Here is a 25,544-nt window from a genome sequence, read left to right as displayed (position 1 = left end):
AGTACAGGCCCCTCTCATCTTTTTAAGTGGGAGAACTTGCACAATTGGTGGCTGACTAAATACTTTTTTTCCCCACCGTATGTTAGTAATCATGATGTCATTGTTTGTGGGTTTCCAATGGTTATTTGTAGGCTGTTTGTGATTGTCTAATGATTGTGTAATAGTTGTGTGTTGATTGTGTGATTGTTGGTTGATGGTTGTCTGATGGTTGTACGTAGGTTGTGTGTTGGTTGTGCGATGGTTATCTGATGGTTTTCTCATGGTCAGGTTTGCGGGGCCGATGGAGAGGCACCAGGCGGAGGTAGTGCTGATGGACAGAGAGAACAGCACCTACCTGATCAGACACAGGACCAGAGAGTGCAACGAGTATGCCATCAGTTTCAAGTAAGTAGAACGTGCGGGTGTGAGTGTGGGTGTGTCAGCATCATGGAAGTGGAGCAGGGCTGGGGCATGTTCTTCCCTTCCAGAACCATGGTGTACCTGTCATGTCACACTGTCCTGTTCAATGAGCCATAGAGAGTCTGAAAGCTTTTTGGGACTGTGTTTTTACCTTACAGATGATGTTAACACACATAACACACCGCACTGTCTCTCATATGTGGAGCAGAGAATTACAACTTCAGCTGTTACATACAGAACCAGGATTTAACTGCCATGTCACTGGACACTCTCATGGTCAGTTAGCCATTCAAACTGTATTTTTTTATCCCAAATCTTTGTTGGGATATGTCAGACATTGTCCAGTTATTCGGCTACGGTCTATGGGTTAGAGACTATGAAGTAAGGCTCTAGAGCAGAGTCGAGGGCCTCTGGTATTGTGACACAGCACTCCAGCCAGTGGCATTCAAGCCTGCTTGTCGTAGTAGACTCTATGGTTGTCAAGGTGGACTCTATGGTTGTCAAGGTGGACTTTATGGTTGTCAAGGTGGACTCTATGGTTATCATGGTGGATCAATGGTTATCAGGGTGGACTCTATGGTTGTCAAGGTGGACTCTATGGTTATCATGGTGAATCAATGGTTATCAGGGTGGACTCTATGGTTGTCAAGGTGGACTCTATGGTTGTCAAGATGGACTTTATGGTTATCATGGTGGATCAATGGTTATCAGGGTGGACTCTATGGTTGTCAAGGTGGACTCTATGGTTGTCAAGGTGGACTTTATGGTTGTCAAGGTGGACTCTATGGTTATCATGGTGGATCAATAGTTATCAGGGTGGATCAATGGTTATCAGGGTGGACCCTATGGTTGTCAAGGTGGACTCTATGGTTCTCAAAGTGAACTTTATGGTTATCAGGGTGGACTCTTTGGTTGTTGGCAAGGTGGACACTATAGTTGTCAAGGTGGACTCTATGGATATCAGGGTGGACTCTTTGGTTGTTGTCAAGGTGGACTCTATGGTTGTCAAGGTGGACTCTTTGGATATCAGGGTGGACTCTTTGGTTGTTGTCAAGGTGGACTCTTTGGTTGTTGTCAAGGTGTACTCTATGGTTGTCAAGGTGGAGTCTATGGTTGTCAAGGTAGACTCTATGGTTGTCAAGGTGGACTCTATGGTTATCAAGGTGGACACTATGGTTGTCAAGGTGGACTTTATGGTTATCAGGGTGGACTCTTTGGTTGTTGTCAAGGTGGACTCTATGGTTGTCAAGGTGGAGTCTATGGTTGTCAAGGTAGACTCTATGGTTGTCAAGGTGGAGTCTATGGTTATCAGGGTGGACTCTGGTTGTTGTCAAGGTGGTCTCTATGGTTGTCAAGGTGGACTCTATGGTTATCAGGGTGGACACTATGGTTGTCAAGGTGGACTCTATGGTTGTCAAGGTGGACTCTTTAGTTGTTGTCAAGGTGGACTCTATGGTTGTCAAGGTGGACTCTATGGTGGACAAAATGGTTGTCAGGGTGGACTCTATGGATGTCAAGGTGGACTCAATGGTTGTCAGGGTGGACTCTTTGGTTGTCAAGGTGGATACTATGGTTGTCAAGGTGGACACTACAGTTGTCAAGGTGGACTCTATGGTTGTCAAGGTGGACTTTATGGTTGTCAGGGTGGATTCTTTGGTTGTCAAGGTGGATACTATGGTTGTCAAGGTGGTCACTACGGTTGTCAAGGTGGACTCTATGGTTGTCAAGGTGGAGTCTATGGTTGTCAAGGTAGACTCTATGGTTATCAGGGTGGACTCTGGTTGTTGTCAAGGTGGAGTCTATGGTTGTCAAGGTGGACTCTATGGTTGTCAAGGTGGACTCTATGGTTGTCAAGGTGGACTCTTTAATTGTTGTCAAGGTGGACTCTATGGTTGTCAAGGTGGACTCTATGGTGGACTCTATGGTTGTCAAGGTGGACTCTATCGTTGACAAGGTGGACTCTTTGGTTGACAAGGTGGACTCTTTGGTTGACAAGGTGGACTCTTTGGTTGACAAGGTGGACTCTATGGTGGACTCTATGGTTGTCAAGGTGGACTCTATGGTTGACAAGGTGGACTCTTTGGTTGACAAGGTGGACTCTTTGGTTGACAAGGTGGACTCTTTGGTTGACAAGGTGGACTCTTTGGTTGACAAGGTGGACTCTATGGTTGACAAGGTGGACTCTTTGGTTGACAAGGTGGACACTATGGTTGACAAGGTGGACTCTATGGTTGACAAGGTGGACTCTTTGGTTGACAAGGTGGACTCTTTGGTTGACAAGGTGGACTCTATGGTTGACAAGGTGGACTCTATGGTTGTCAAGGTGGACTCTATGGTTGACAAGGTGGACTCTTTGGTTGACAAGGTTGACACTATGGTTGACAAGGTGGACTCTATGGTTGACAAGGTGGACTCTTTGGTTGACAAGGTGGACTCTATGGTTGACAAGGTGGACTCTTTGGTTGACAAGGTAGACTCTTTGGTTGACAAGGTGGACTCTTTGGTTGACAAGGTGGACTCTTTGGTTGACAAGGTGGACTCTTTGGTTGACAAGGTGGACTCTTTGGTTGACAAGGTGGACTCTTTGGTTGACAAGGTGGACTCTTTGGTTGACAAGGTGGACTCTACGGTTGACAAGGTGGACTCTATGGTTGACAAGGTGGACTCTTTGGTTGACAAGGTGGACTCTATGGTGGACTCTATGGTTGACAAGGTGGACTCTATGGTTGTCAAGGTGGACTCTATGGTTGTCAAGGTGGACTCTATGGTGGACTGTGTTCTGCTTTGATGTATTTTCTGAACGTTCCAATCCTAATCGGCCGTCATACTGCTTATACCTTGTGTGTGTGTCCTACTGCTTCAGATTGTAATCTGGAGGCCTGGTGTGTGTGTTTATATGTGTGAAGAGCATAGCCTTCACCAAACAGGGGCCTCATCCATCTCAATGTATAACAGAACAGTATATAACTCAACAGACATTAATAATGTATAACTCAACATATATCCATTATGTATAACTCATTTTGCAACGTTACCGTATTTTCCTCATCCATAATAAAAAACATCCATACAACAGGGCAGTGGAGAGAAACATACATACAACAGGGCAGCATAACTGTCTCATGTTGGATCCTATGTACAGCTGAAGTCTGAAGTTTACATACACTTAGGTTAGGTTGGAGTCATTAAAACTCGTTTTTCAACCACTCCACACATTTCTTGTTAACAAACTATAGTTTTGGCAAGTCGGTTAGGACATCTACTTTGTGGATGACACAAGTAATTTTTCCAACAATTGTTAACAGACAGATTATTTCACTTATAATTCACTGTATCACAATTCCAGTGGGTCAGAAGTTTACATACACTAAGTTGACTGTGCCTTTAAACAGCTTGGAATATTCCAGAAAATGATGTCATGGCTTTAGAAGCTTCTGATAGGCTAATTTACATTAGTTTAGTCAATTGGAGGTGTACCTGTGGATGTATTTCAAGCTGTACCTTCAAACTCAGTGCCTCTTTGCTTGACATCATGGGAAAATTGAAAGAAATCAGCCAAGACCTCAGAAAAAAAATTGTAGACCTCCACAAGTCTGGTTCATCCTATAGAAAATGTGTGGGCAGAACTGAAAAAGCGTGTGCGAGCAAGGAGGCCTACAAACCTGACTCAGTTACACCAGCTCTGTCAGGAGGAATGGGCCAAAATTCACCCAACTTATTGTGGGAAGCTTGTGGAAGGCTACCCGAAAAGTTTGACCCAAGTTAAACAATTTAAAGGCAATGCTACCAAATACTAATTGAGTGTATGTAAACTTCTGACCCACTGGGAATGTGATGAAAAAAATAAAAGCTGAAATAAATCATTCTCTCTACTATTATTCTGACATTTCACATTCTTAAAATAAAGTGGTGATCCTAACTGACTTAAGACAGGGAATTTTTACTAGGATTAAATGTCAGGAATTGTGAAAAACTGAGTTTAAATGTATTTGGCTAAGGTGTATGTAAACTGCCAACTTCAACTGTATATGTGTACATGATTCCCTCTGACTGGGGCCTATAACAGCTGACAACATGTCTGATCCCATCTATATGAACATGTGTAAGCGACTTGGTTCGAACCTGTGTGTCCTGCACACACAAGACTGAGTTAGGCCATTGAGTTAAAGCCTAGCTAAAGCTTGGCCGTTCTCTGCCCACAGGTTCGACGACGAAGTCAAGCACATCAAGATCCTGACCAAGAATGGATGCTTTTACATCGCAGAGACCAGGCTGTTTAAGACTGTGTTGGTAAGTCATGTTTAGGTCCCACTTTGCAATTTAGCACGCCATACAGTATACAGAATTATACCACAGCATTGTTGAATACTAGTTTCTGATTGGCTAGAAGGGCATTCTAAAACCAGATAATGGACAGTTGGAAAAGATAATAAATACTTTATTAGTCCATTCCGGATGGAAATGTGTCTTCTGCTTTTTATCCAACCCCCCGATATACACACACATACACAGATATCGGGACACCTTGCAATCACGACGCAATATGCGCCTACACATGCAGACTGTACTTGCTACAAAGTTACAGAAAGCTAAACCAACAACCACACAAACCCGAAATTGTATTCATTGTAAACGCAGGTCCAACGAGGAAAAACATAGCTAGCTAGCTAGCATTGATTTGTTTTTGCAGATACATATTTTCTTAGAGCATCTGATGAGCTAACGTGTTGAGAGATTAACATGAAATTCTCTGGTCCCTACTGTTGCAGTCATGACGCAAGTGGCGCTATGCTGTCAAATCCTCCAATATTTTTTTCTATTTTGACCAGCTGTTTTCAGCTATTTATATTTTTGAATTTGGTTGTCATATTGGCTAGCTTTTAGCCTAGTGTTTGCAATGCGATTTCCTCGTAATGAACAGTGTCCAGTGTCCTGACAAGAAGGCAAACTTTTCTAGGTATGCCAGGCAAAATCGGGCATTATCAGCTCAGAATTAATGTCAATAGAAAACAGCTTAAACAAACGCAAATGCAGCTACTTTGCTGTTATTCTGGCTGCAGAGGTCGTGACTGTGTTAGCCGTAGCTAGTTGGCTAGTTAGCAAGCGAGGGATAAGAACCGCTGGCAATGGAACATGTAGAACGAATGACTGGGTCGCGTCCATAAATATCGAACTAATCGAACTAACGACTGGGTCACTTCCATAAATATCAAAATAATCGAACAAATGACTGGGTCACTTCCATAAATATCAAACTAATCGAACTAACGACTGGGTCACTTCCATAAATATCAAACTAACGACTGGGTCACTTCCATAAATATCAAAATAATCGAACAAATGACTGGGTCACTTCCATAAATATCGAACTAATTGAACTAATGACTGAGTCACTTCCATAAATATAGAAGTAATCAAAACTAACGACTTGGTTGCGTCCATAAATACAGAACTAATCAAACTAACAACTAGGTCACTTCCATAAATATTGAACTAATCGAACTAACGACTGAGTCACGACCATAAATATCGAACTAATCAAACTAACGACTGGGTCACATCCATAAATATCAAACTAACGACTGGGTCACGACCATAAATATAGAACTAATGGAACTCTGCTGCGTTGTCCGTTATTTCCAAGGTAAGGTACAGAACGTCAGCATTTATCCCTTACACATTCAACAGTAGGTATTTCCAAGGTAAGGTACAGAACGTCAGCATTTATCCCTTACACATTCAACAGTAGGTATTTCCAAGGTAAGGTACAGAACGTCAGCATATATCCCTTACACATTCAACAGTAGGTTCTAAACAGTAAACATAAACATTCAATAGTAAGTACCATACAGTAGATACCATCCCAATAAAACAATACCATCCTAATAAAACAATACCATCCCAATAAAACAATACCATCCCAATTAAACAATACCATCCCAATAAAACAATACCATCCTAATAAAACAATACCATCCCAATAAAACAATGCCATCCCAGTAAAACAATGCCATCCCAATAAAACAATGCCATCCCAGTAAAATAATACCATCCCAATAAAACAATACAATACCATCCCAAAAAAAACAATGCCATCCCCACAAAATAATACCATCCTAATAAAACAATGCAATCCCAATAAAACAATGCCATCCCAATAAAACAATGCCATCCCAGTAAAATAATACCATCCCAATAAAACAATACCATTCTAATAAAACAATGCAATCCCAATAAAACAATACCATCCCAATAAAACAATGCCATCCCAGTAAAATAATACCATCCCAATAAAACAATACAATACCATCCCAATAAAACAATGCCATCCCAATAAAACAATACCATCCCAATAAAACAATGCCATCCCAATAAAACAATGCCATCCCAATAAAACAATAAAATACCATCCCAATAAAACAATGCCATCCCAATAAAACAATACCATCCCAATAAAACAATGCCATCCCAATAAAACAATGCCATCCCAATAAAACTATAAAATAGCATCCCAATAAAACAATGCCATCCCAATAAAACTATAAAATAGCATCCCAATAAAACAATGCCATCCCAATAAAACCATACCATCCCAATAAAATAATGCCATCCCAATAAAACAATACCATCCCAATAAAATAATGCCACCCCCATTGAAAAAAATAAATACAATTCATCCTCCTCCTCCCTAAACTTTTAAGTCACCACATTTCCTGTGTGTTTTCACTAGTTCTTTGTTCTCTGTGTTTTAAACACCCAGGAACTGGTGGATTACTACAAGCAGCATTCTCTGAGGGAGGGCTTCAGGAGTCTGGACACAACACTGCAGGTACCTTTCAGAGAGCCTGGTAACGGGAACGACATGCCCCAAGGCATCAAACACACTGGCGCTGGTGAGTACAGGACAGAACCTTATCCCCACTAACATAATGGTATAATGCACACTGGCACTGGTGTTTTTTTTATTTTTTATGTTTAATTCAAATCACTTCCTGAATTGACCCCAACACTAGTTGGAATGTGTTCAAAGAAGTGAGTGAGTCCTGAAATAATGATGTCTGAATGGTCTCATGATTGTACAGTGGGGAGAACAAGTATTTGATACACTGGCGATTTTGCAGGTTTTCCTACTTACAAAGCATGTAGAGGTCTGTAATTTTTATCATAGGTACACTTCAACTGTGAGAGACGGAATCTAAAACAAAAATCCAGAAAATCACATTGTATGATTTTTAAGTAATTAATTTGCATTTTATTGCATTACATAACTAGTTGATACATCAGAAAAGCAGAACTTAATATTTGGTACAGAAACCTTTGTTTGCAATTACAGAGATCATACGTTTCCTATAGGTCTTGACCAGGTTTGCACACACTGCAGCAGGGATTTTGGCCCACTCCTCCATACAGACCTCCAGATCCTTCAGGTTTCGGGGCTGTCGCTGGGCAATACGGACTTTCAGCTCCCTCCAAAGATTTTCTTTTGGGTTCAGGTCTGGAGACTGGCTAGGCCACTCCAGGACCTTGAGATGCTTCTTACGGAGCCACTCCTTAGTTGCCCTGGCTGTGTGTTTCGGGTCGTTGTCATGCTGGAAGACCCAGCCACGACCCATCTTCAATGCTCTTACTGAGGGAAGGAGGTTGTTGGCCAAGATCTCGCGATACATGGCCCCATCCATCCTCCCCTCAATACGGTGCAGTCGTCCTGTCCCCTTTGCAGAAAAGCATCCCCAAAGAATGATGTTTCCACCTCCATGCTTCACGGTTGGGATGGTGTTCTTGGGGTTGTACTTATCCTTCTTCTTCCTCCAAACACGGCGAGTGGAGTTTAGACCAAAAAGCTCTATTTTTGTCTCATCAGGCCACATGACCTTCTCCCATTCCTCCTCTGGATCATCCAGATGGTCATTGGCAAACTTCAGACGGGCCTGGACATGCGCTGGCTTGAGCAGGAGGGCCTTGCGTGCGCTGCAGGATTTTAATCCATGATGGCGTAATGTGTTACTAATGGTTTTCTTTGAGACTGTGGTCCCAGCTCTCTTCAGGTCATTGACCAGGTCCTGCCATGTAGTTCTGGGCTGATCCCTCACCTTCCTTATGATCATTGATGCCCCACGAGGTGAGATCTTGCATGGAGCCCCAGACCGAGGGTGATTGACCGTCATCTTGAACTTCTTCCATTTTCTAATAATTGCGCCAACAGTTGTTGCCTTCTCACCAAGCTGCTTGCCTATTGTCCTGTAGCCCATCCCAGCCTTGTGCAGGTCTACAATTGTATCCCTGATGTCCTTACACAGCTCTCTGGTCTTGGCCATTGTGGAGAGGTTGGAGTCTGTTTGATTGAGTGTGTGGACAGGTGTCTTTTATACAGGTAACGAGTTCAAACAGGTGCAGTTAATACAGGTAATGAGTGGAGAACAGGAGGGCTTCTTAAAGAAAAACTAACAGGTCTGTGAGAGCCGGAATTCTTACTGGTTGGTAGGTGATCAAATACTTATGTAATGCAATAAAATGCAAATTAATTACTTAAAAATCATACAATGTGATTTTCTGGATTTTTGTTTTAGATTCCGTCTCTCACAGTTGAAGTGTACCTATGATAAAAATTACAGACCTCTACATGCTTTGTAAGTAGGAAAACCTGCAAAATCGGCAGTGTATCAAATACTTGTTCTCCCCACTGTATATCCAACAAGATATCGCAGAGTCACGTCATTGATCTCTCTGTTTATATCACAGCATAGCCAGAGCACATTCTACTTGTGTACAGTGTATAGAAAATAAATCAGCTTACTCTTACTGCTTGGACAACCAACTCCCTTTCAACCAACACTTTCAAACTAAAAATACTGTTGTTCAATTAAATCAAATCTGCTGTTAACACTTACGCTTATTAAAAACTCAAGTGAAAAATAGTGTTTTATCCAAATCACAGCCCTGTTTTACACTTGCTCGACATGCTAGAAATAGTGTATATAAGTGGTAATTTGACTCTCAGGAGTAACACATCATGCTGTCAGTATTCCATGAAACACCTAACAGGCGTCTAGTGAAAAGCTCCCTTTTGTTTAGTTAGAATAGGAAACACTCACACATTTATATACAGTGGGGAGAACAAGTATTTGATACACTGCCGATTTTGCAGGTTTTCCTACTTACAAAGCATGTAGAGGTCTGTAATTTTTATCATCGGTACACTTCAACTGTGAGAGACGGAATCTAAAACAAAAATCCAGAAAATCACATTGTATGATTTTTAAGTCATTATTTTGCATTTTACTGCATGACATAAGTATTTGATACATCAGAAAAGCAGAACTTAATATTTGGTACAGAAACCTTTGTTTGCAATTACAGAGATCATACGTTTCCTGTAGGTCTTGACCAGGTTTGCACACACTGCAGCAGGGATTTTGGCCCACTCCTCCATACAGACCTTCTCCAGATCCTTCAGGTTTCGGGGCTGTCGCTGGGCAATACGGACTTTCAGCTCCCTCCAAAGATTTTCTATTGGGTTCAGGTCTGGAGACTGGCTAGACCACTCCAGGACCTTCAGATGCTTCTTACGGAGCCACTCCTTAGTTGCCCTGGCTGTGTGTTTCGGGTCGTTATCATGCTGGAAGACCCAGCCACGACCCATCTTCAATGCTCTTACTGAGGGAAGGAGGTTGTTGGCCAAAATCTCGCGATACATGGCCCCATCCATCCTCTCCTCAATATGGTGCAGTCGTTCTGTCCCCTTTGCAGAAAAGCATACCCAAATAATGATTTTTCCACCTCCATGCTTCACGGTTGGGATGGTGTTCTTGGGGTTGTACTCATCCTACTTCTTCCTCAAAACACGGTGAGTGGAGTTTAGACCAAAAAGCTCTATTTTTGTCTCATCAGACCACATTACCTTCTCCCATTCCTCCTCTGGATCATCCAGATGGTCATTGGCAAACTTCAGATGGGCCTGGACATGCGCTGGCTTGAGCAGGGGGACCTTGCGTGCGCTGCAGGATTTTAATCCATGACGGCGTAGTGTGTTACTATTCGTTTTCTTTGAGACTGTGGTCCCAGCTCTCTTCAGGTCATTGACCAGGTCCTGCCGTGTAGTTCTGGGCTGATCCCTCACCTTCCTCATGATCATTGATGCCCCACGAGGTGAGATCTTGCATGGAGCCCCAGACCGAGGGTGATTGACCGTCATCTTGAACTTCTTCCATTTTCTAATAATTGCGCCAACAGTTGTTGCCTTCTCACCAAGCTGCTTGCCTATTGTCCTGTAGCCCATCCCAGCCTTGTGCAGGTCTACAATTTTATCCCTGATGTCCTTACACAGCTCTCTGGTCTTGGCCATTGTGGATAGGTTGGAGTCTGTTTGATTGAGTGTGTGGACAGGTGTCTTTTAGATTCCGTCTCTCACAGTTGAAGTGTACCTATGATAAAAATTACAGACCTCTACATGCTTTGTAAGTAGGAAACCCTGCAAAATCGGCAGTGTATGAAATACTTGTTCTCCCCACTGTATATATATATATATATATATATATATATATATATATATATATATATATATATATATATATATATATATATATATATATATATATATATTTGCGAGAAAACAATAACATATGGGGGATTGGATGTGACGAAGACAATTACATTGATGGAAGTTACAATCTATCTGCAATATTAACCCCCCAAACCCCCCCCCCCCCCCAAAAAACAACAACAACATATTTCTCCAAGCACACATTTACCCAGACAGTGACATTAAATATGCAAATCATCCTCCTCCACAGCCTGACTATAGCTCTGTGAGATGTAGAAATGGCCACCTGCCTGCATTTGTCAGATATTCAACTGTACATATTCATATATTCAACTGTACATATTCAGATATTCAACTGTACATATTCAGATATTCAACTGTACATATTCAGATATTCACTTGTGTCTAGACCTTGTAACACATGTAAATGAAGGCCATGGATATGGCCAGAATGGAATATTTGACTTTCCCTCAGTCATTTGATCACCCTGTTGCAGGAGAACTTTCCAGCAATGCAGGACATTTTAAACTTGTAGTGTATTTGAGGTTTAAAAAGGCTTGCTTCTGGGGTTTGTAATTTCCACTTTCAAATTTCAGAGTAGATATTCCCTTAGGAAAAATGGATCAACCCTTACAAAATTGGCCATGAATTACAATCCACATAATAATTCACATTTCCCTGTTGCTGCAGGGTTATTTTCCTGCTGTAGCAAACTGGCTCAAATTAAGATCCTACATCTGTATAGGGAATAGGGTGCCATTTGGGATGTACATTAAGCTAACAGACTGAAGCAGCAGCACTCTGTATCAAACAGGGAAAAGGAGGAGAGGACACACGGTGTGTGTATGTGTGTACGTGTGTGTGTATGTGTTTATGTGTGTGTGCGCGCGTGTGTCTCTCCCAATGAATGTATACAGTACCAGTCAAAAGTTTGGACACACCTACTCATTCAAGGGTTTTTTCTTTATTTTTTTACTATTTTCTACATTGTAGAATAATAGTGAAGACATCAAAACTATGAAATAACACATACGGAATCATGTAGTAACCAAAAAAGTGTTAAACAAATCAAAATATATTTTATATTTGAGATTTTTCAAATAGCCACCCTTTGCATTGATGACAGCTTTGCACACTCTTGGCATTCTCTCAACCAGCTTCATGAGGTAGTCACCTGGAATGGTTTGCTTTTGCACACTCCCCATAACCTCTATGTACAAATACGAGAGCAGGTCTGGAATCAGTGTAGCAGGATAAGTTGATGACACAGAAGGATCACTGCCTTTTACGGGATGGTTTTTCTGTGCGGGTGGTGGGAGAAATAACAAGGAGGCAACTTGATTTAACGCTGATCACTTTTATTAGAATGTTTACAGTGCGAACAGTGAAACAATTAATAAATCATGCCACGAGAGGTACTGGATCCAGGCAAATACAGTGCATTCGGAAAGTATTCAGACCCCTTTACTTTTTCCACATTTTGTTACGTTACAGCCTTATTCTAAAATTGATTAAATTGTAGATTGATGATGATGATGATTTTAAAAAAAAATCCATTTTAGAATAAGGCTGTAACGTAACAAAATGTGGAAAAAGGGAAGGGGTCTGAATACTTTCCGAATGCACTGGAGGTGCCGGAACGAAAAAAGTAAAATCTGAGAGTTGCGGATCCGGCTCAAATTAAGCACTGCACGGGGTACCAGTACCGAGTCGATGTGCAGGGGTACTAGGTAATTGAGCTAGATATAATAATAATAATAATAATAATAATAATATGCCATTTAGCAGACGCTTTTATCCAAAGCGACTTACAGTCATGTGTGCATACATTTTTACGTATGGGTGGTCCTGGGGATCGAACCCACTACCCTGGCGTTACAAGCGCCATGCTCTACCAATTGAGCTACAGAGGACCACTGTACCTACTGTACTGTACTGTACATGTAGGTAGGGTTAAAGTGACTAAACAACAGGATAGATAATAGACAGTAGCAGCAGTATACTGTAGGTAGGGGTAAAGTGACTAGACAACAGGATAGATAATAGACAGTAGCAGCAGTATACTGTAGGTAGGGGTAAAGTGACTAGGCAACAGGATAGATAATAGACAGTAGCAGCAGTATACTGTAGGTAGGGGTAAAGTGACTAGGCAACAGGATAGATAATAGACAGTAGCAGCAGTATACTGTAGGTAGGGTTAAAGTGACTAGACAACAGGATAGATAATAGACAGTAGCAGCAGTATACTGTAGGTAGGGGTAAAGTGACTAGACAACAGGATAGATAATAGACAGTAGCAGCAGTATACTGTAGGTAGGGGTAAAGTGACTAGACAACAGGATAGATAATAGACAGTAGCAGCAGTATACTGTAGGTAGGGGTAAAGTGACTAGACAACAGGATAGATAATAGACAGTAGCAGCAGTATACTGTAGGTAGGGGTAAAGTGACTAGACAACAGGATAGATAATAGACAGTAGCAGCAGTATACGTAGGTAGGGGTAAAGTGACTAGACAACAGGATAGATAATAGACAGTAGCAGCAGTATACTGTAGGTAGGGGTAAAGTGACTAGGCAACAGGATAGATAATAGACAGTAGCAGCAGTATACTGTAGGTAGGGGTAAAGTGACTAGACAACAGGGTAGATAATAGACAGTAGCAGCAGTATACTGTAGGTAGGGGTAAAGTGACTAGACAACAGGATAGATAATAGACAGTAGCAGCAGTATACTGTAGGTAGGGGTAAAGTGACTAGACAACAGGATAGATAATAGACAGTAGCAGCAGTATACTGTAGGTAGGGTTAAAGTGACTAGACAACAGGATAGATAATAGACAGTAGCAGCAGTATACTGTAGGTAGGGGTAAAGTGACTAGACAACAGGATAGATAATAGACAGTAGCAGCAGTATACTGTAGGTAGGGTTAAAGTGACTAGGCAACAGGATAGATAATAGACAGTAGCAGCAGTATACTGTAGGTAGGGGTCAAGTGACTAGGCAACAGGATAGATAATAATGTGTTTATTTAAAAGAGTTAGTGCAAAAAGAGTCAGTGCAGACAGTCCGGGTAGCTATTTGGTTAACTATTTAGCAAACTATTTAGCAGTCTTGTGGCTTGGGGGTAGAAGCTGTTCAGGGTCTTGTTGGTTCCAGGCTTGGTGCAACGGTACCGTTTGCAATGCGGTAGCAGAGAGAACAGTCTATGACAAGGGTTGCTAGAGACTTTGACCAATTTTAGGGCCTTCCTCTGACACCACCTGGTATAGAGGTCCTGAATGGCAGGGAGTTCGGCCCCAGTGATGTACTGGGCCGTACGCACTACCCTCTGTAGCGCTTTGCGGTCAGATGCCAAGCAGTTGCCATACAAAGCGGTGATGCAACCAGTCAGGATGCTCACAATGGTGCAGCTGTAGAACTTTTTGAGGATCTGAGGGCCCATGACAAATCTTTTCAGCCTCCTGAGGGGGAAGAGGCGTTGTCGTGCCTTCTTCATGACTGTGTTGGTGTGTGTGGACCATGATAATTGTGATGTGGACACAGGAACTTGAAGCTCTCGTCCCGCTCCACCACAGCTCCGTCGATGTGGATGGGGGCGTGCTTGGCCTTCCATTTCCTGCAGTCCACGATGAGCTCCTTCGTCTTGCTGACGTTGAGGGAGAGGTTGTTGTCCTGGCACCACACTGCCAAGTCACTGACCTCTTCCCTATAGGCTGTCTCATTGTCGTCGGTGATCAGGCCAACCAATCAATCAATCAATCAATTTTATTTTATATAGCCCTTCTTACATCAGCTAATATCTCGAAGTGCTGTACAGAAACCCAGCCTAAAACCCCAAACAGCTAGTAATGCAGGTGTAGAAGCACGGTGGCTAGGAAAAACTCCCTAGAAAGGCAAAACCTAGGAAGAAACCTAGAGAGGAACCAGGCTATGAGGGGTGGCCAGTCCTCTTCTGGCTGTGCCGGGTGGAGATTATAACAGAACCATGCCAAGATGTTCAAAAATGTTCATAAGTGACAAGCATGGTCAAATAATAATCAGGAATAAATCTCAGTTGGCTTTTCATAGCCGATCATTAGAGTTTAAAACAGCAGGTCTGGGACAGGTAGGGGTTCCATAACCGCAGGCAGAACAGTTTAAACTGGAATAGCAGCAAGGCCAGGCGGACTGGGGATAGCAAGGAGTCACCACGGCCGGTAGTCCCGACGTATGGTCCTAGGGCTCAGGTCTCTCAGTTGGCTTTTCATAGCCGATCATTTAGAGTTGAAAACAGCAGGTCTGGGACAGGTAGGGGTTTCGTAGCCGCAGGCAGAACAGTTGAAACTGGAATAGCAGCAAGGCCAGGCGGACTGGGGGCAGCAGGGTGTCATCATGCCCGGTAGTCCTGACGTATGGTCCTAGGGCTCAGGTTCTCAGAGAGAAAGAGAGAACGAGAGAATTAGAGAGAGCATACTTAAATTCACACAGGACACTGGATAAGACAGGAGAAGTACTCCAGGTATAACCAACTAACCCCAGCCCCCCGACACATAAACTACTGCAGCATAAATACTGGAGGCTGAGACAGGAGCGGTCCGGAGACACTGTGGCCCCATCCGAAGAAACCCCCGGACAGGGCCAAACAGGAAGGATATAACCCCACCCACTCCGCCAAAGCACAGCCCCCGCACCACTAGAGGGATATCCCCAACCACCAACTTACAATCCTGAGACAAGGCCGAGTATAGCCCACAGAGGTCTCCACCACAGCACAAACCAAGGGGGGGGGGGGCGCCAACCCAGACAGGAAGATCACTTCAGTAACTCAACCCACTCAAGTGACGCACCCCTCCCAGGGACGGCATGAAAGAGCACCAGCAGGCCAGTGACTCAGCCCCTGCAACAGGGTTAGAGGCAGAGAACCCCAGTGGAGAGGGGAACCGGCCTGGCAGAGACAGCAAGGGCTGTTCGTTGCTCCAGCCTTTCCGTTCACCTTCACACTCCTGGGCCAGACTACACTCAATCATATGACCTACTGAAGAGATAAGTCTTCAGTAAAGACTTAAAGGTTGAGACCGAGTCTGCGTCTCTCACATGGGTAGGCAGACTGTTCCATAAAAATGGAGATCTATAGGAGAAAGCCCTGCCTCCCGCTGTTTGCTTAGAAATTCTAGGGACAATTAGGAGGCCTGCGTCTTGTGACCGTAGCGTACGTATTGGTATGTACGGCAGGACCAACTCGGAAAGATAGGTAGGAGCAAGCCCATGTAACGCTTTATAGGTTAACAGTAAAACCTTGAAATCAGCCCTTGCCTTAACAGGAAGCCAGTGTAGGGAAGCTAGCACTGGAGTAATATGATCAAATTTCTTGGTTCTAGTCAGGATTCTAGCAGCCGTATTTAGCACTAACTGAAGTTTATTTAGTGCTTTATCCGGGTAGCCGGAAAATAGAGCATTGCAGTAGTCTAATCTAGAAGTAACAAATGCATGGATTAATTTTTCTGCATCATTTTTGGACAGAAAATTTCTGATTTTTGCAATGTTACGTAGATGGAAAAAAGCTGTCCTTGAAACAGTCTTGATATGTTCGTCAAAAGAGAGATCAGGGTCAAGAGTAACGCCTAGGTCCTTCACAGTTTTATTTGAGACGACTTTACAACCATCAAGATGAATTGTCAGATTTAACAGAAGATCTCTTTGTTTCTTGGGACCTAGAACAAGCATCTCTGTTTTGTCCGAGTTTAAAAGTAAAAAGTTTTCAGCCATCCACTTCCTTATGTCTGAAACACAGGCTTCTAGCGAGGGCAATTTTGGGGCTTCACCATGCTTCATTGAAATGTACAGCTGTGTGTCATCCGCATAGCAGTGAAAGTTAACATTATGTTTTCGAATAACATCCCCAAGAGGTAAAATATATAGTGAAAACAATAGTAGTCCTAAAACGGAACCTTGAGGAACACCGAAATGTACAGTTGATTTGTCGGAGGACAGACCATTCACAGAGACAAACTGATATCTTTCCGACAGGTAGGATCTAAACCAGGCCAGAACTTGTCCGTGTAGACCAATTTGGGTTTCCAGTCTCTCCAAAAGAATGTGGTGATCGATGGTGTCAAAGGCAGCACTAAGGTCTAGTAGCACGAGGACAGATGCAGAGCCTCGGTCTGACGCCATTAAAAGGTCATTTACCACCTTCACAAGTGCAGTCTCAGTGCTATGATGGGGTCTAAAACCAGACTGAAGCATTTCGTATACATTGTTTGTCTTCAGAAAGGCAGTGAGTTGCTGCGCAACAGCTTTTTCTAAAATGTTTGAGAGGAATGGAAGATTCGATATTGGCCGATAGTTTTTTATATTTTCCGGGTCAAGGTTTGGCTTTTTCAAGAGAGGCTTTATCACTGCCACTTTTAGTGAGTTTGGTACACATCCGGTGGATAGAGAGCTGTTTATTATGTTCAACATAGGAGGGCCAAGCACAGGAAGCAGCTCCTTCAGCAGTTTAGTAGGAATAGGATCCAGTATGCAGCTTGAAGGTTTAGAGGCCATGATTATTTTCATCATTGTGTCAAGAGATATAGTACTAAAACACTTAAGTGTCTCTCCCGATCCCAGGCCCTCGCAGAGCTGTGCAGATCCAGGACAGCTAAGCCCTGGAGGAATACGCAGATTCAAAGAGGAGTCCGTAATTTGCTTTCTAATGGTCATGATCTTTTCCTCAAAGAAGTTCATGAATTTATCACTGCTGAAGTGAAAACCATCCTCTCTTGGGGAATGCTGCTTTTTAGTTAGCTTTGCAACAGTATCAAAAAGAAATTTTGGATTGTTCTTATTTTCCTCGATTAATTTGGAAAAGTAGGATGATCGAGCAGCAGTGAGGGCTCTTCGGTACTGCACGGTACTGTCTTTCCAAGCTAGTCGGAAGACTTCCAGTTTGGTGTGGCGCCATTTCCGTTCCAATTTCCTGGAAGCTTGCTTCAAAGCTCGGGTATTTTCTGTATACCAGGGAGCTAGTTTCTTATGACAAATGTTTTTCGTTTTTAGGGGTGCAACTGCATCTAGGGTATTGTGCAAGGTTAAATTTAGTTCCTCAGTTAAGTGGTTAACTGATTTTTGTCCTCTGACGTCCTTGGGTAGGCAGAAGGGGTCTGGAAGGGCATCAATGAATTTTTGTGTTGTCTGAGAATTTATAGCACGACTTTTGATGCTCCTTGGTTGGGGTCTGAGCAGATTATTTGTTGCGATTGCAAACGTAATAAAATGGTGGTCCGATAGTCCAGGATTTTGTGGAAAAACATTAAGATCTACAACATTTATTCCATGGGACAAAACTAGGTCCAGAGTATGACTGTGGCAGTGAGTAGGTCCAGAGACATGTTGGACAAAACCCACTGAGTCGATAATGGCTCCGAAGGACTTTTGGAGTGGGTCTGTGGACTTCTCCATGTGAATATTAAAATCACCAAAAATTAGAATATGATCTGCTATGACTACAAGGTCTGATAGGAATTCAGGAAACTCAGAGAGGAACGCTGTATATGGCCCAGGAGGCCTGTAAACAGTAGCTATAAAAAGTGATTGAGTAGGCTGCATAGATTTCATGACTAGAAGCTCGAAAGATGAAAACGTCATTTTTTTTTTTGTAAATTGAAATTTGCTATCGTAAATGTTAGCAACACCTCCGCCTTTGCGGGATGCACGGGGAATATGGTCACTAGTGTAACCAGGAGGTGAGGCCTCATTTACTGGTGGCACAGACGCTGTTTCTGATTGGCCTCATTTAACACAGCAAATTCATCAGGCTTAAGCCATGTTTCAGTCAGGCCAATCACATCAAGATTATGATCAGTGATTAGTTCATTGACTATGACTGCCTTTGAAGTGAGGGATCTAACATTAAGTAACCCTATTTTGAGATGTGAGGTATCACGATCTCTTTCAATAATGGCAGGAATGGAGGAGGTCTTTATCCTAATAAGATTGCTAGGGTGGACACCACCATGTTTAGTTTTGCCCAACCTAGGTCGAGGCACAGACACAGTCTCAATGGGTATGGCTGAGCTGACTACACTGACTATGCTATTGGCAGACTCCACTAAGCTGGCAGGTTGGCTAACAGCCTGCTGCCTGGCCTGCACCCTATTTCACTGTGGGGCTAAAGGAGTTAGAGCCCTATCTATGTTGGTAGATAAGAGGAGAGCACCCCTCCAGCTAGGATGGAGTCCGTCACTCCTCAGCAGGTCAGGCTTGATCCTGTTTGTGGGTGAGTCCCAGAAAGAGGGCCAATTATCCACAAATGTTATCTTTTGGGAGGGGCAGAAAACAGTTTTCAACCAGCGATTAAGTGCTGAGACTCTGCTGTAGAGCTCGTCACTTCCCCTAACTGGGAGGGGGCCAGAGACAATTACTCGATGCCGACACATCTTTCTAGCTGATTTACACGCTGAAGCTATGTTGCACTTGGTGACCTCTGACTGTTTCATCCTAACATCGTTGGTGCCGACGTGGATAACAATATCTCTATACTCTCTACACTCGCCAGTTTTAGCTTTAGCCAGCACCATCTTTAGATTAGCCTTAACGTCGGTAGCCCTGCCCCCTGGTAAACAGTGTATGATCGCTGGGTGATTCGTTTTAAGTCTAATACTGCGGGTAATGGAGTCGCCAATGACTAGGGTTTTCAATTTGTCAGAGCTAATGGTGGGAGCCTTCGGCGTCTCAGACCCCGTAACGGGAGGAGTAGAGACTAGAGAAGACTCAGACTCAGACTCCGACTCGCTACATAATGGGGAAAACCGGTTGAAGGTTTCTGTCGGCTGAATGAGCGACACCGGTTGAGCATTCCAACAGTATTTCCCTCCAGAAGCCATGAGAAAGTTGTCCGGCTGCAGGGACTGTGCGGGGGGAGTTATACTAACGTTACTGTCTGTACTTACTGGTGGCACAGACGCTGTTTCTTCCTTTCCTACACTGATAATACTCTTGCCTAACGATTGCGTCTGAAGCTGGGCTTGTAGCACAGCTATTCTCGCCGTAAGGCGAGAATTCTCCTGTATATTATGAGTACAGCGACTGCAATTAAAAGACATCATGTTAATGTTACTACTTAGCTTCGGCTGTTGAAGATGTTGATGAGCCATGTCCAGATAAAGCGTCCGGAGTGAAAAAGTTGAATAAGGGAAAAAAAAGTTGCGATGGAAAAACGGAAAATAACGTAAAGTTGGCAGCTAAAACGCACAGGAAAATGACTCTTCTGTCTCGGGATAAACGTCCGGGGTGAAAAAGTTTAACGAAAAAAGATGAGTGAGGACAAAACTAAAAAGTTGGTAAATTTGTTGAACACAGAGATTGATTAAACGTTTATTAAAACTTAATGATGGAGTTGGAGTCGAGCGCGGCCACGCAGTCGTGGGCGAACATGAGGGGACTAAGCGCGCACCTGGGGGTTGCTAGCTCACGTCTAAATTCTCAAACTAAATACACACTGCAATTCCATCTACAAAACCTCTTTGCTTTGATTTTAAGCCTCAAAATACAACAACTTGCTAACAGCTAAACGTTTGTTTTTTTACTTAGTTATAATTCTAATTCTATTTTCGAGGCTCGACATTTTATCATGGAAAATATTCATGTTATTTCCAACAACCAATGAGCAACTCCTCCGTAAACCCAGCTGCTTATTGAACGTTGAGATTGCCGAAAGGCCAGTCTCTTTGGCAATAACATGGAGTGGCAAGGAGTGGAATGTTAGCTAAAAATAACTGGAAACCCAGACTAGAGACAGTCAATCCCCTCCTGGATCAAGATCTCTTTTGCCTAAATTGTTTTGTGCGTAAAAAAACGTATAATAATAATAACGGCCCCCTTGTGTGCACTTCCGGTAATACCGTATATCCCGGTATGGTACAGAAACGGTATGACGGTATGAACATGTGGATACTGCCCAACCCTAGTGTTGATGTGAGCATTTCATGGCTACAGATGTGAGTGCTACGGTGCGATAGCCATTTAGACAGGTCAGCTTGGCGTTCTTGGGCACAGGGACTATGGTGGTCTGCTTCCAACATGTAGGTATTACAGACTGGGCCAGGGAGAGGTTGAAAATGTCAGCGAAGAGACTCTTTCTAGCTGGTCAGCGCATGCTCTGAGTACGTGTCCTGGTAATCAGTCTGGCCCCGCGGCCTTGTGAATGTTAACCTGTTTAACCCTTTGACACGTACCAACAAACGGGGGTGATCATTCTACAGTGGTTCCTGTAGCGTACGCTCAAACCGGTGTGATTAGAACGCTTATTTAGAACGTCCAGTTTCCATTGATGGAACAGTCAGCGTTTGAGCTGGCCACACAGTTTTTTCACAGAAACATTTTGCAAAGGACCTCAGTTAACAGAGGTGTTAGATAACCCTCTCCTCGCCTGCCACTCACTAGAACGCCAGTCCCGCAATACTCTATACAGTCCTCTGCGCCCATTGATCCAGGATCCAGCCCTGTATGTGTGTGTGTCTGACTGTGTGTGTGTGTGTGCGTGCGTGTGTTTCCATTAATGTGTGTATGCCAGTGGAGGCTGCTGAGGGAGAACGGCTCATAATAATGGCTGGAATGGAGTGAATAGAATGGTATCATGACTTTCATCTGTTTGATACCATTCCATTCACTCCATTCCAGCCATTATTATGAGACGTCCTCCCCCTCAGCAGCCTCCACTGGTGTGCGTCTATCGCTGTGTGTGTGTTGGTTAGGCAGTAGAGCCATATTGACCTGTGTTTGGTTATCCCTGAGGGAGTGGGTGTAAGCCAGGGAACCATATTGCAGAGTTGACTTGAGGTAGGGTAGACAGGCACGACCAGCGTGCGTGACAGGGAGAGAGAGGAGAGGAGAGAGGAGAGAGAGAGAGAGAGAGAGAGAGAGAGAGAGAGAGAGGAGAGAGAGAGAGAGAGAGAGAGAGAGAAGAGAGAGAGAGAGAGAGAGAGAGAGAGAGAGAGAGAGGAGAGAGAGAAGAGAGAGAGAGAGAGAGAGAGAGAGAGAGAGAGAGAGAGAGAGAGAGAGAGAGAGAGAGAGAGAGACAGAGACAGAGACAGAGACAGAGACAGAGACAGAGACAGAGACAGAGACAGAGACAGAGACAGCAGAAGTCACTGTTTGTGCGGTGGGAATTGCAGCCGACTGTATTTGACTTGCTGGACTAAGGCTGTTACCTCATGCTGGCATCGTGTGTGTGTGTACGTATGGCTGGCGGGTTGGCATGGAGAAAGGTTGACTTGCATAAAAGTCACATACACACACACAAATAAAAGCGGAACCAAACCCTTTTAGCGACCAAACTTGTTTTCTAAGACAGTATAGGATTCAAAGGCTTAGAACAATGGAGATGGTTCTACACATGAGGATCTTCATTTGAGCCAGTTTCTACAAGCCAGGAAAATATCGTAGCAACAGAAATGTGAATGAATTAATATTGTAATGAATGGACATTTTTCTAGGGGTTGATACATTTTTCATAAGGGAAAATAAAGTCAGAATTTCAACGGAATTAAAAACTTTGGAAGAGTTTTTACATTTTAGTCATTTAGCAGGACGGGTCTTATCGAGAACGAACTTATAGTAGTGAGTGCATGCATTTAATTCCCGTGGGAATCTAAACAACCCTGGCTGAGCCACAGGGGACCATTTTATTAAACGTCAAATAACCCTATACATTCCTGTATTGCAGAAAAATTATCCTGAAAACAAGTGTGATCAAATTAAGATCCAACATCTGTATAACAGTACAATGACTAACAACACACAGAAATGGTTGCTGAAATGTTTGGCACTTTCAATGTTTTGCTCACCAAAATCTTCTCCACACTTCAGCATGCTAGTCTTTTATAACTTTGCCTAACTCTCCTCCCTCTGCTCTCTATGAAACTTGTTACCTTGCTTGTGTTGTCTCTCTCTCTCTCTCTCTCTCCTCTTCTCTCCTCCTCTCTCGCTCTCTCTCTCTCATCTCTCTCTCCTCTCTCTCCTCTCTCTATATATATATATATATATATATATATATATATATATATACAGTGAGCTCCATAATCAAACGCACATTGTTATTTTGGTTCTGTACTCTAGCACTTTGAGTTTGAAAGGATACAATGACAATGAGCGTGAAGTGCAGACTGCACTTTTCATACATTCGCACACCTTTATGCCCCCCCCACATGAAAGTTAAACAGCCCTTACAGGCCCCCATTAGGTAATTTGTTAAATTGGCTTCACAGATGTGTGTTCGTTAGGCAGGTGTATTCATTGTGTCGTTAGTGAATGCAGGAGAGCTGTTGATGAATAGTAATGATTCTAGACGTTGCTATTGCCTTTGGAGGTTGTTATTGGGGTGTGACAACATGAGGAAGACAGCAGTGTCGATGCAAATGAAGTTGGCCGTCATAAGGCTCAGAAATGAAAATCAATCATTCAGGAACATTGCAAAAAACCCTGGCCATGCCAAGTCAACAGTTTTGTTCATCATTAACAAGAAAAAAACAACCGGTGAACTCAATTATGTCAAAAGACCCGGTAGACAGAGGAAGACCACTGTAGTGGATGACCGGAGAATACTCTCTATGGTGAAGAAAAAAAAAACCCTGATAACAGCCCAACAGATCAAAAACACTCTCCTGGATGCAGGTGTAGATGTGTCAAAGTCTACCATACGTAGAAGACTACACCAGCAGGACTACAGAGGGTACACTACAAGATGCAAACCACTGATAAGCCTGAAGAACAGAAAGGCCAGATTACAGTTTGCTAAAAAGAGCCCCAAGAGTTCTGGAAAAAAGTATTGTGGACAGATGAGACAAAGATTAACATGTACCAGAGTGATGGAAAGACAAAAGTGTGGAGAAAAAAAAGAAATGCCCATGATCCAAAGCATACCACCTCATCCCATGAAACATGGTGGAGGGGGTGTTATGGCTTGGGCCTGTATGGCTGCCAGTGGAACAGGCTCACTTGTCTTCATCGATGATGTGACTGCAGACAGAAGTAGAACAATGAATTCTGAAGTCTACAGAAATATTTTATCTGCTCAGATAAAACCCAAATGCCTCTAAACTCATTGGACGGCACTTAATCATGCAACAAGACAATGACCCTAAACATACTGCTAGAGCAAAAAGGGGTTTTTGATGGCCAAAAAGTGGAAAATCTTGACTGGCCGAGTCAATCACCAGATCTGAATCCAATTGAACATGCATTTTACATGCTGAAGAGGAGACTTAAGGTAATAAGTCCCCGAAACAAGCAGGAACTGAAGATGGCTGCAGTACAGGCCTGGCAGAGCATCACCAGGGAAGATACCCAGCGTCTGGTGATGGCGATGCCATCGCAGACTTCAAGCAGTCATTGCATGCAAAGGATATGCGACCAAATATTAACAATGATTACTTTATTCTACATTATGTTAAACTATCCAATGTTTTTTGATGCCCGAAATGGGGGGGACCATGTACAAAAGCTTCTATAATTCGTAAACAGTTCATCCGATATGTATGAAAATACCCTCAAATTAAAGCTGACAGTCTGCACTTCACCCGCATTGTCATTGTATCCTTTCAAACTCAAAGTGCTAGAGTACAGAACCAAAATAACAAAAGAATGGTCACTGTCCAGTGAATTATGGAGCTCACTGTATATATGTAATGTAATATATATATATATATATATATATATATATATATATATATATATATATATATATATATATATATATATACTTACCGTTAAAAAGTTTGGGGTCACTTAGTAATGTCCTTGTTTTCTAAAGAAAAGCAATTTGTTTGTCCATTAAAATAACATCAAATTGATCAGGAATAAAGTGTAGACATTGTTAATGTTGTAAATGGCTATTGTAGCTGAAAACGGCTGATTTTTTATGGAATATCTACATAGGCGTACAGAGGCCCATTATCAGCAACCATCAGTCCTGTGTTCCAATGGCACGTTGTGTTTGCTAATCCAAGTTTATCATTTTAAAAGGCTAATTGATCATTAGAAAACCCTTTTGCAATTATGTTAGCACAGCTGAAAACTGTTGTGCTGATTAAAGAAGCAATAAAACTGGCCTTCTTGAGACTAGTTGAGTATCTGGAGCATCAGCAATTGTGGGTTCGATTACAGGCTCAAAATGGCCAGAAACAAAGAACTTTCTTCTGAAACTAGTCAGTCTATTCTTGTTCTGAGAAATGAAGGCTATTCCATGCGAGAAATTTCCAAGAAACTGAAGATCTCGTACAACGCTGTGTACTTACTCACTCCCTTCACAGAACAGCGCAAACTGTCTCTAACCAGAATAGAAAGAGGAGTGGGGAGGCCCCGGTGCACAACTGAGCAAGATGACAAATACATTAGAGTGTCTAGTTTGAGAAACAGGTCCTCAACTGGCAGCTTCATTAAATAGTACCCACAATATACCTGTCTCAACGTCAACAGTGAAGAGGCGACTCCGGGATGCTGACCTTCTAGGCAGAGTTGCGAAGAAAAAGCCATATCTCAGACTGGCCAATAAAAAGACAAGATTAAAGATGGGCAAAAGAACACACACTGGACTTTTTCTTTGCAACTCTGCCTAGGTCACTCCGGAGTCTTTGCGGGTACT

The 25,544-nt window shown here is 42.9% G+C and overlaps 1 protein-coding gene across 1 annotated transcript in view; it reads left to right on the top strand.

Annotated features, from left to right (window-relative positions):
* vav3b (vav 3 guanine nucleotide exchange factor b) overlaps positions 1–7,324 on the top strand; it is a gene marked incomplete at both ends in the record, with an annotated part of 90,784 nt that extends 83,460 nt beyond the window's left edge. The window contains 3 exons of the mRNA XM_084139392.1: positions 268–384; positions 4,602–4,689; positions 7,160–7,324. Of these exons, the coding sequence (XP_083995518.1) occupies positions 268–384; positions 4,602–4,689; positions 7,160–7,324 (370 nt within the window). The remainder of the gene's footprint in view (positions 1–267; positions 385–4,601; positions 4,690–7,159) is intronic.
* Between the last annotated feature and the right edge of the window lie 18,220 nt (positions 7,325–25,544).

The sequence above is a fragment of the Coregonus lavaretus genome, assembly GCF_964263955.1.
Source record: "Coregonus lavaretus genome assembly, chromosome: 23".
Classification (NCBI taxonomy): Eukaryota; Metazoa; Chordata; class Actinopteri; order Salmoniformes; family Salmonidae; genus Coregonus; species Coregonus lavaretus.
Note: the sequence above shows the minus strand (reverse complement) of the source record. Positions and strands in the feature narration are given on the sequence as shown.